Here is a 12,419-nt window from a genome sequence, read left to right as displayed (position 1 = left end):
GGGGCTCTGTGAGGAATGGGCCACTTGCATGTGCTAGAACATTCTGTTTCTGAAGATTTTGAACTGAATTGCTCATTGGTGCAACTTTTATAGCGCAATTCCTGCACTCGCACCAGAGAGGGGCACTTGAGTGTTCAAAGGGGGCTCAGATGAGCTGCAGGCGGGGGTGGCCAGGAGTGTGCTGTTAATAGAGCCCTAAGAGCAGAGCCTGCCTGTGAGGACAGATTCAACTGTATGCTAAGCTGACTCATGTGCTGTCATGCCAGGAGGAGTGATGGTGGGTGGGGTGAAGATGGCCCTCCCGCGCACTGATTCCAGCCTTCCAAGTCCTTAAAACACAGCTCCCTTTTCTTCTCCTCCCCCAAATCTTATTTCAGCTCAGTCTTCTTTCAGTCTTCTCTGCATTCTGGAGACACCCATCATTCAGATAGCACCTTTTAGCTTGTGCTGAAATTGATCCATTCCTCCATTTAGTCATTTATTCCCCAAGTATTTCGGGCTGGCCAGCCACAGATTGAAATCCCAGCTCAGCCACTCACTCATGTCATCAGGGCAAGTAAAATAAATAAACACTTTATTTAAAAATTTCAAACCCACATTTACAAAACTCCTGCTTCCCACAAAACACGCACACGTTAAGTTGTGTTTTTCCTTCTTAAATGGATGATGGCTTTGCTCTCTCATCATGAATCTTTCTCTGGACTGTTGAGGCTGTTAGTGCCAGTTTCTCTTTCCTCCCCATCTCAGGCTCTGGCATAAACCTGGGTTACTATTGGATGTCCCCACTATAAACACTCTTATTCCAGGTTTTAACATAGGGAGACATTTTATTGTTCAAATTGAGACACTTTTGAGAATAAGAAGAGGTTATTATAATAATTATAATTATGTTTTGATAATAGGCATGAAAGGAGACCATCTCAGTGAAATGGGACATATGATCGCCCCATTAGAGAACAGTGACACATTACTCAACAGAAAGACCCAGTGTATCTTCAGATCACTTGCAAAGCTGGGGCATCTGTATTTCTGGTGAAATAATCTGATATTAAAGAAATAAAAGTTATCTCTGAGGAAAGAATCGGAATACTGTTGGCCTTCCTTACATTTATTTTAGGGCTCTATGCATACATGTCTGTGTGTACACGTTTTAATGTATAATTTTATTCTTCCCTTTTCAATACCTTAGGCCTTTAGAGGTCTCTATCTGGCTCTGCTATAAAGTCACTGGAATGCTTTCTTCTTTTCCTGCTTCTGCAGGGGTCACCTCTGACCATATCCCTCTCAGAGGTGAGAGGCAGGTGACCAGGGCTAGTAGGGTGAGGGAATATGGGACCAATTGGCAATGGGATGATTTCCCCCAGAGGCAGGTGGAATGGCAGCCTTTTAATAAAGAATGAAGAGGTCCTCCATTTTCAAGATCCTACCTGTGTCCACACTTGTATTCACCAAGCCAATCTTTCTTCACTGGCTTCATGACCAGGCCCAGATGAGCATCTTGGTTTTAGAAGACCAGTCAATGACAGTCTCTTTGTAAGGAGCTTGTGGTAGTTTCAAGGAATGAAACAAGCCTCTTAACCCCTCTAAGCTCATTTCCTTATTTGTTTACTTATTATTTTAATTTAATTTACTTTTTTTGAGACAGAGTCTTGCTCTGTTGCCCAGGCTGGAGTGCAGTGGTGCAATCTTGGCTAACTGCAACCTCCGCCTCCCTGGTTCAAGTGATTCTCCTTCCTCAGCCTCTGGAGTAGCTGGGATTACAGATGTCTGCTATTAGACCTGACTATTTTTTGTAGTTTTAGTAAAGACAGGGTTTCACCATCTTGGCCAGGCTGGCCTCGAACTCCTGACCTCAGATGATCGGCCCACCTCAGCCTTCCAAAGTACTGGGATTACAGGGTTGAGCCACTGTGCCCAGCCCCATTTCCTTATCTATAAAATGGGCAAAGCATGAATACCTATCTGATGGGCCATGGGAGGTTCAAATGGTAGAAGAAGTCTGGCACACACTGTATGAATCCTATTGGTCATTGCTATTTTTATTGAGTCTACTATGTACACATCCCTGGGCATGAAGGACAAGAAGACAGTTTGAACTTGGACCCCGCAAAGGTTTGCAGCCTGGCAGTGCTGCAAAAGCTGTGCACATCAGCCTTTATCCCCGGAGAGAAATGTGACAAGCACCACAAACCAGGGATAAAGGGAGTGATTACTAATAGGGAAAAGGGTGGGATCCAGGAAGACTTCGTGAGGAAGGTGTCAACAGAACTGCATGTTTACAGATGAGCACGAATTGGATATTCAGAGAGTATGAGAAACACACCAGTGAGAGAGGGAATAAATGCACAGAAAATGGAAAATGCAAAGTGTATTTGGGAAGTGCCCAATAATTCTACCTCAATTGAGTGCACTCTTAGTTCTTCTGCCGGACTCTGTTCTACTGATTCGTTCATTCACTCGACTTGTGTGATCACCCCTGTTAGGCAGAATTTGATCACTGCTTCAAGACATCCACAGTAGGTAGAGGAGAAAGAACAGTTGACAGGTTGCTGGAGAGAGCCCTAAGCAGAGTGGCCTTAGGGCTTCTCTCCTCATGGGACCCTACAAGGCCTGAGCAGGGGCCTTAGCAAGGCTCCTCACCCCCATGGCCACTCAAAGTTTTCAGAAGTAGGGTTTGTTAATTCAATTAGTTATTCCCCTTATTTAAATATTATTCCTATTTCCCCTTATGTAGGTGGTAATGTAGGAGCCATGGGCATTTTGGGAACCAGCTAAGAGTTGATTTAAGATAGATTTTGTGTTCTGTTGAATATACGTATGTGGTTTACCGTCTTTTCTTTTTGTATAGCTAGGTCACCACTAGCCACAGTAACTACAAAGTGAAAAAGCAGCTTCTAGAAATGCTGTCTTGCCCATGATGCCAACTCATCTGACCTTGTGGCATCAAGAAGTAGGACCAGAGGCTGACTCATGATGGAAGAGTGTCCCCATGGTGCTGGCCCCACATGTAGGTGGGTGGATGGTGGTGAATCCAGGTCTGAAACCTATGCAGCCAGAAACTAAACTGTAAAAAAGTCCTCTAAATTTTATGTTTTTCTCCAAATTTGATAAAAATCTTAAAAATGTATGTGACATTACCAATAATAAATTGTGAAGCTCAAAAAAGTCTTCTAAAGCATCAATAATAAAAGAGAAATTTGGACTTATCTTGCTAGAGAAAAGACCCAATTATTTTTATCTTCTTTACAGTCTCTTCAGGATACGGTGCCTCTTGGTTGCTGAATGACAGGCAGCCACATGCTTTTTCCTTCCTCCTTCTCAGAATAAACGATGGCTTTCCCAGTTTCTTCCTGCACTTGCTTAAATCAGGCTTAGAGCCCCACCTCCAGGAGAGCTCCAGAGACAAACCCATCTGACTGCCTGCGTTCGAATCCGTGTTCTGTCAATGATCTGCTGGGTAACCTAAGGCAAATCACTCAATCTCTCTGAGCTTCTGTTTCCTCATCTGTACACTGGGGACAATACCAGTGCCTACTTCATAATCCTGTGGACAGGTATAAATAAGTGAATGCAGAGAAAGGACCCCCACCCAGCATGGAGAGCACAGTAAGCCTGGCACTGGATGAGACCTAATAAATGGTAGCTATTAGCATTACTATGATCAAATGTGGCTAGGAAGCACAGTGACTGCAGAGACATCCAGCAGATATGGTAGAAAGCAATTTCCCTGTTCTGCCCAGTGGACATCAGTTATTTTTACTAGTCACGCACACACTCAGGTAAAGGCATTTCCTGCATAACATCTTAATAGGCCCATCCGAGGTGGCACTGCAGCCACACGTTCACCTGCTGGCATTTCTGTGGGCTGTTTTGCTCCAGCAGGGGTGGGTGCCTCCACCACTGGCCCTGTTATCCTGTCGAACCTGACAGGCATAGCTCTTCACACATCATTCTTCCCCTCCCTGCCCCTCTGCCCCAGACCACCGAATCTGACAGCAAAGCTGAGGCTGACCCATTCACCCAGCCCTCCTTCCTTCTTTCTTGCCTTCACTTCTTTCCTTCCTCCCTCCCTTTTTCTTTACATATATTTGTTGTGTCTAGCCTCCATGGCATCTTCTGTGATTCCAAGATTTTAGGAGACTCAGTAAAGTTTGAAAACAAATTTCTGAAAGGGACTGACATAGGGTAATAACGTTTTATTTTGCCAAGTAGGATATCACACACACACACACACACACACACACACACACACACACACACACACACACACTATCACCACTTCTTATTACCATCGTTCCATCAAAGAAGTGCTATTTCAGTGTCCCCAAATAGAAAAGACACAGTCTTTAGAAGAAAAAGACAATCATTTATACAAAATACATTCAGTTTTTAAAAGGACACAGCATTTTCCTAACTTTTTTTTTTCTGATTTGCCATAAGCCAGTAAAAACTCTGGGTGCCCGATCTCAGATAAATGTTGGAGGAGTGTACTAACAAGAGGAATAATAAAATAAATGTTTACTGAGCGCCAAACGTGACGTTTGATAGACTACCATTTACTGACTGTGTGATCTTGGGCAAGTTACTGAACCTCTCTGAACTCTAGTTCTCTCACTAGCGTAAAGACAGGGATGATAATGCCAGCTCTGCAAAGCTTTCCAGGGGTTTCTAGGCACGGAAAGGACTTGTGCTGTGCTGGCTGCGTAAAAGTCGCCAGGGAAACTTGTTAAAATTAAGATTCTTGGCACTACGAGGACAGAATCTGATACAAGAGATCTACAACGGGACCCAAGGATCTATGCTTTTAGAAACAGCCCCCTCCTCCAGATGTTTCCGATGAGCAGCTAGGTTTGCTGTTGCTCACAGTCCCTGGCTTTTGGGTTGGACATTCTGTCTGCTCAGCTTATGAGAGTGTCTGGTGGATTGTTCCTAGCATGGTGTGCTCAGAGGGAAATCTTGGGAGGAATCCTGTTTGCTGTGTTCAGCCTCCCCTTCCCTCCCACTCTGTTCCTCTCCTCAACAAATGGTACCTCCATCTACTTAGAAACCCCAGGGTCATTCTGAACATATTTCCTCTCTCACGGACTCTCCCATGCCATCACCAACCCATCCCCAGGTCCTTGGAGCTGTCTGCTTCTCCACCTCCACTGCCCCAGCCTGGTCGAGGTCATCATCATCTCTCACGGCCACTGCAAAGCCTCCTACCTGTCTCGTCTGAAGTGTATGCTCCACACAGTGGCTGGAGTCACTTTTAAAAGACACGATTCAGACAGTATCTTTCATCTGCTTCAAGCCTTGCTGTAGTGGCCAATACACTTAAGATAAATCTGAAGTCCTTAATGTGACCTAAAAACCCCTGCATGGCCTGGCCCCTGCCCGCACCTCTGGCCATGACATGCACCTGCCTCCCTTGTCTTCTCTGGGCCCTGTTAGTTCTCCCATCTCACTTGCCTCAGGGCTTTCAAGCATTCCCCTCCTCCTGCCCACACCTTTCTTCCTCTATCAGACCCCTTTCCTGAATTAGCTCCTCCACACTGTTCAGGGTTCTAGCCAAATGTCACTGCCTCAGGGACCCGTGATGTACTAACCTCTGTTTTAGAATTCCATCAGCATCTCACTCCTTTTCTTCAAGCCACTTGTTGCAATTTCTGTTCATGCTTGTTTGTGTTTCAATATATCTGTGCTCCCTACTAGAGCCAAATTCTATGAAATATAACAATTTTGCTCACCATTATATCTTCAGTATAATGCCTGGACATAGTAGCCACTTAATAGATACATATTTGTTCAGTGAATAGAGAATGATTAAAGATGTGAACTCGCGTTCCTAGAAGAGCAAGTTTCCTTTTTCTTTCTGGCTGGGGTGACACAAGATGCCCAATCCTGAGAGACCGTTGTCATACACAGTACAGGAAAACATCCAGCCCTGAACTAGAACATGGATGACCTGCCCTGACATGTCATGGGTTGGTTATTTTCTTAGGAGTGAGCAGGCAGTGGAAGAAAGGCAGCTTTTGCAACAGAAGCATCGTTACTAGTTCTTGACAGCGTGGTTCTGGGTGTCCTGGAGAACATTTGCTATGAAAACAGGTTGCTACCAAATGGCACAAAGGCCAGACATTTCCTTGGTGTGGTGGAACAGGTATGGGCGTGTTCTGACAGACCTGGATTCATCTTTTGGCTCTATCGCTTACTTGATGTGCGACCTTGGACAAGAAGTCAAACCTCTCTGAGCAGTTACTTTTGCCTGTTGGGGTGGCTGGAGGATTAATGAGCTAATGTCTATAGGAGGCCTAGCACAATGTCTGGTACCCATGGTACGTATCTAATACTAATGACAGTCTCACTAGGCTGTAAGCCTCCTTCAGGTAGGGGCCAGGTTTGTTTTTGGCTTGGTAACTCAGTATCTGGTACAGTGCCTGGCATGTAGTAGATGCTTTAGGAAGTCTTTATTAGTGATTTAATACATGATCAAATGTGTTTTACTTCAGTTGGCTTTCCCTCTTCTAGGAAGGAATCCTGTGTGTAAAATCTTCCCCCTTGCCAAGTACTCAAACCAATTGATTTCCTGTGGGCAACTCAAATCCCTGTGTTTTGAAATCGCAGAGCTGGAAGATTAATGTGTATTTGTGGGGGTGGCTCTGTCTTGAGTCACCTCTGAGACCCTTGTGCTTGTGGAAGGTGGAAATTCGTCAGCCCCCATTTGAATGAAGGACCAAATCAATGGAGAGAGGAATTCCTATTTTGTTCCAGTACTATAGAGAGCACAACTGTTTCTTTGAAATTGACCTTCATTTATTTGGAGGGGAAAGCAGTTAGTTCAATAATGGCTTCCTGGTGCCTCCCAGCATTTTAAAAGACAGACGCAAGATTTGGAGCAAGGCAAGGTTCCAGTGTTTTCTAAACAACTCACTAAGCCCAGCCACTGGTTGGCTGCTGAGCCCTTCCTGCCACCGGCCCTGCATCCCCCTCTTTCCTTCACTGCCACAACGTACATCCTCAATAGCTCAGCCACTTCTTGAGACCCTGACCAGGCCTTCCCCAGGTGGGCTGGAAGTTAGTCTTTGTTCTAATGCTGGGCATCTGAAGATTCTCTGACATCTTGCAAATGGCTTATGGAGTAGAAATACTGCTATATTGTATTCCAATTATTTCCTGTCCCTTCCTGGCCTGATTCTAGCACCAAATAAAGAGGTCCTTGTATGGTGGAGTCCATCCTTGCTCCTGAGTAAGTGAGCACTGGTCCCTGGTCCAACTTGGTCTGAGGCCACAGGGAATGGGTGGGGAGGACGTGGGGGAGGGTGTCCAGGTGGGGAGAGCACAGGAGGAGACAAGAGGTCTCACTCTGCAGGCAGCCCAACCCTGCTCCCAGAAATAAAAATAAAAGATGAAGGAAAACAAATGGGGCCCCTGAACAGGATCCTGTAGGGGGCACAGCTATTTTCCCTCCTTCCCAGGAGAGATCCCAACCCTACTCTCCCACGGAGAAGACAAACAGAGCTACGAAATCTCGTGCCATCCTGGCACCTGAAAGTCTACCACCAATTGGAAGTTGCTCCTACCTGCACTTCTCCCTTTGACAAACACAGTCCTCCCCCACATGTGCGTCCTCCCCTTAGGAGTGAAAACGTTTTGATGGAAAATTTAGAATTTGGAACCTTCTTCAGATTCCAAAGAAGTTATTGTTCTATATCATGCTACTTTTGCTTGGGTGTTATTTCAACTCAGAGGAAGTAGAAACCCACACCTCTATTTTGCTGGAACACTCTTCCTGAATCATTAAGAAAACAGTAATTAAGTACTTTCTTTGTTTGAAGCTCTTGAGTACTTTTTGAAGCCCATCCCAAACCTAAGTCCTGGAGTCCACATTCCTCAACTTATCCATTGGGTTTTCAGGGAAGAAGGATGTTGATGGGGTCTGCTCAGGGACAAATCGTTGGAAGATCTCTGGGTGATCGTCACATGATAGAAAGTTTTCATTGCAAGGAGAAGAGAAACAAGATAGCATCAGGGTGGCAAAACCCTCTCACTTTCTGTTGTGTAGAAGCTCAGGACCTGAGATGCTAGGGGGACAAGGTCTCAGAAAGGCACAGACAGAAAGGAGAGAGATGGTGGGAGTAATGTGAGTGAGAAGAAACTGAGAGTGGGTTTGATGACTTGAAGAGCAAGGCCCAGAGAAAAGCCACATCATCGCACACTACCATGTGGCTGGGCAAGGTCTGAGATTTGCAGCATTTTAAACCCTGGCTTCCAGGGTGCTGGAGCCTGAAGGTAACTGAGGATTTCTGGCCAGTGATTTTCAAAGCCTGGTCTGTGAATATCCTCTTTAGAATCACCTGGTGGGCTAAATACACCTGCAGATTCCTGGGATCTTTCTGACTTACTAAATCCCATTCGGTGGGGGTTCAGCCCAGGCAGCTACCATTGTTTATCACGTTTCATGGGTGATTCTTATACTTATCAAAGTTTGAGATCCCTTCATCTAATTCAACCCCCTTGTTCTCAAGATGTGAGACCTGAAGCCTAGAGAAGCAAAGTAATAATCCTAGGGTCACAGAGCTAATTGATGGCAAGACTCAAATGGAAACTCTGTTGCTCTTGATCACCAGAGCCGTGTTCTTCCCATTTCAGTATGCTGGAAGCCTCTTTACCTGTTTGGAGCTATTTCCCCTGCCCCTAAAGACAAAGCCTGCACCTTTGAACCATTCCTGCATCCTGCTGGGGCCTTTTTCCTGAGCAGGCTCTGGTCACAGCCTCTGCAGGCTGGAGGGCAGGGGCAGAAGGAAGAAAGGAGAAAGACTCAGTTCTCTTCTGAGACTTTAGTAACAGGTGTGGGATTGGCAAATGAGTAGAGAAGAGGAAAAGACACAGTTATACCCACTGGGAGGTTGGGGTTTGGTTTGTACTGCTCATAGCTAACTTTCATTGAGCATCTGCTATATAACAGATACTGTGCTAAGTCCTTCCTATACATTAGTACAAACTCCATGGAGCAAATATGAATTAGCTCCATTTTGTAGATGAAGAAACTGAGGCTTATACAGGAGTGGTCATTTGCCCAAGGTCATGAGGCTAATAAGACACCAAGTAACCTCCATCAGCTGCATGTACAACCATGATTTTTGTAATGGCCCAATGCAGTGTGAACTGTCATTCACTGAAAACCCAACAAGCCTGCAAAAGGACCTGAGACCTTGGGAAAGAAAAGCAAGCTTCCCTGCAATGGTATGTGATCAAGCCTGGGGAGCAGAACTTTTTCAACCCTTTTCCACTCAACACTAACCACTGAAAATATTTCTGAAAGGCATCAGCCTGCAAGCCTGCCTTAGAAAAGACGACATGGAGAATAGGTTAGACGGCTTTTGAAAATCTTTTTCTTTTTTTCTTTCTTTTTAAATGGAAACTTTCTTTTTAAATGGAAGCTTCCTTTCCATTTGCCTTTTTCTCTTGAAAGCAGTGTGTCTTCAGAATTTATAGCTGCTTGAGGGATTTGGTTACATTTGGGTCTAACCTGAGACCCCAGTGTGATTGCAGGCGTATGTGGTTGTGGCATGTAGCAGCTCTTACCTCTCCTGATATCATGGCACATGACTGTGTCATAATCACCTCCCTCCATTCATTTTGTGTAGTGTCTCCCAGGGATAGGAGAAAAAAATCAAAGCAGATCAGTGCCTCAGAGGAAGGACAAGGGTTTCCCAGGCCATGTGGACAGCATGTGACAGATGCCCCCCTTTAGGTTTACCTGCTAACCAGACCTTGGCTTCTTCCTTAGAAAAAATTAGGTAGCCTTTTGAACAATTCAGTTAGTAGGACCACCAAAGAAAAAGATGACAAACGTGTTTTCATAAGAGGGGAAGGGCACACTGAATTCCGTCTCACTGGGATTTGGTGTCTGTCAGCTTAGGTGAGGGACAGCTGTAATTTAATTCTGGGCATTCCAGAAATCACCAGAGTTAGAAATATTTTTGGGTGAAAACTAAAAATGTGTGACCCTCTAGTCATCTTCTCTTTCTATCTCAAGCTTTCAATAACTTAAAGGCTGGTTGGGGCTGTGTGGCTGTAAAATGCTCTTATTAATGGATAATGGATGTAGTGCATTTGGGTGATAGCTGTCAGTGAAGAGGGGAGGGGAAGAATGCAGCCTCTGCAACGCTCTTGAGAAGCGTGGCCTCTGCACTAGCCCTGGAAATGCTGAATGAATGCTGGCTTTCTGCGTATGAGCTGCCTCCCTGCTTCCCAAATGCCGCGTCTGCAGTAACTACAAACTATTTTGTATGCTGCATTAGTGACGCTGCCTTAGCCGACACATCATTACTACTGAAATAACGCCGCTGTGATATTCAAGCCCAGTGTCCTTTTTAATTATTAAACTGAGGCTGTTGAGTGAGTCATTCCCCATACCAGATTTGCCTTCTGTGGTTCTATTTCTAGAGGCTAGTACCTTAGAACTAACACCTGAGTTGGTTTTTAGCCAGCTCCCCAATCTGCAAAGCCTTTGCAGAGCAAACAATATTATTCAATCTCTAACCACGTACAGACTGTATAAGAAACAAAACTCGCAAAAAAAACTTTAGAGTAAGCTCATCAGTAAACCCAAGGTCCAAAAATGCCCAGTTCTCCTCCCACTAGTCCCCAACTTACCAAGTGGCAGAGCGATGAAGAAGGGCAGCCAGCACAAGATGAACATACCGACCACAATGCCCAGCGTCTTGGCTGCTTTCTTTTCCCTGGAGAACTTAAAAAGTTTGACAGCTATGGAACTCCTGGGGTTGTGGCCCTTGGCCTTGGTACTGCTAAGGGTGTCCTCGTGAAAGTTCTTGGAGTGGATCCTCAGGGTCAGCTCCTTGGAGTTGGACATCTCCTTCATGACTCCCGCCTCCAGGTTCTTGGTGGTTCTCTTGGCCACGATATAGACACGGCAGTACATGACCAGAATGACCGCCAGAGGGATGTAGAAGGAGCCCAGGGAGGAGAAGAGGGCGTAGAAAGGTTCTTCGGTGACCCCGCACTCCTTGTCATCGTTGGGCGCCGGCTCCTTCCACCCAAGGAGAGGCCCGATGGAGATGACGGTGGACAGGACCCAGACACTGAGCAGCGCCAAGATGGCCTTCCTCCGGGTGACCAGCGTGGGGTACTGCAGAGAGTAGCGCACCCCGATGTAGCGATCGATGGAGATGGCGCACAGGCTCAGAATGGACGCTGTGCAGCACAGGACATCCACGGCCGCCCATATGTCACAGAAGATCCGCCCCAGCACCCAGTAGCCCAGCACCTCCAGGGCCGCCGAGAAGGGCAGGACGGTGAAGCTCAGCAGCAGGTCGGCCATGGCCAGGTTGACGATGAAGTAGTTGGTGGGCGTCCGCAGGTGCCGGTTGCAGGCCACAGACAAGATGACTAGGATGTTGCCCACGATGGCAAAGAGGATGAAGGCGCCCAGCACCAGGCCCACAGAGATGGCCCTGGTGATGTCCAGCTGGGGCAGTGTGGAGTTGCTCGAGGTCTGGTTGGGGCCAGTGAAGTTGGCATTTTTCAACTCTCCCCAGTGGGCAGGTGCTGATGTGTTGTGGCCGGTGTCCAGGTCGGGATTCATCTTAGAGTCCGCCCTCCATAGCCAGGGGGATGATTGGGCTCGGAAGCGCTGCGGCGAAGGCTCCTCAGCTGCCCTGAAACTTTGCTTCCCCCGTGGTCTTCTTCCCAGAGGCGCCCTCCCGGCGAGGAGTCATCTCCCCCGGGCAGCCCAGCCCGGCAGCACGTCTCCTGCCTGCACCGAGCCGCTCGCTCGCCCGCCTGTCAGAGGGAGGAGGAGGAGAGAGGGGACGAGGCGGCAGCTCCAAGTTTAATGGTCCACGTCAGGCGCGCCGGGCCGGGCTCGCCGGGGAGCGGCGGGGAGGAGGGGGCGGCAGGGCTGGGGGCGCCCGGGGTGCCCGGCTGGCGCGGGTCTGCGGACCGCGGCGCGTCCTCCGCCCAGCAAGCGCTGAGGGTCTGCTTTCAATGAGCCGCCTCTGGGCTGACTGCACGGCGGTGACATCAGGCGGGGGAGCCCGGCGCCCTGACTCCTCGCGGCACTAGGGGGCAATGCGGGTCCAGCCCAGGCGCCCGCAGCCCCGACGCCACAGTCCGCGCCAGCCGGGAGGCCGACCGCGCCCCCCGCCGCTCCCAGGGCGCGCCCTCTGCGGGGGCCGGGGGGGCCGGGGGGGCCGGGAGGGCGGGACCTAGGCGTGGAGATCGCGGGTCACCCTCCCCGAGGCGGCCCGCTGGGGTTGTTTTCCCCGCTAGTCACTCTTCCGTGTCAAAGGTGGGTTGGGGGCTGCTTACCTCTAATAGGGGGCGCCCGGAGTCAGGACCCGGATTTAACGGGATAGGCAACTTGTTTGGCATCTAAAAGAGGCAGAGAGAATTCTAGGGTTAGGCAGGAGGGA

At 47.8% G+C, this 12,419-nt stretch overlaps 1 protein-coding gene across 1 annotated transcript in view; it reads right to left on the bottom strand.

Moving 5' to 3' along the window:
• ADRA1B (adrenoceptor alpha 1B) overlaps positions 1-12,013 on the bottom strand; it is a 56,061-nt gene extending 44,048 nt beyond the window's left edge. Inside the window, exon 1 of the mRNA XM_017502106.2 lies at positions 10,642-12,013. Within this exon, the coding sequence (XP_017357595.1) occupies positions 10,642-11,590 (949 nt within the window). The 5' untranslated portion in view covers positions 11,591-12,013. The remainder of the gene's footprint in view (positions 1-10,641) is intronic.
• Positions 12,014-12,419: the final 406 nt, after the last annotated feature.

Source organism: Cebus imitator, unplaced genomic scaffold (genome assembly GCF_001604975.1).
Source record: "Cebus imitator isolate Cc_AM_T3 unplaced genomic scaffold, Cebus_imitator-1.0 Scaffold291, whole genome shotgun sequence".
Classification (NCBI taxonomy): Eukaryota; Metazoa; Chordata; class Mammalia; order Primates; family Cebidae; genus Cebus; species Cebus imitator.
This window is presented reverse-complemented; position numbering and strand designations above follow the sequence as displayed.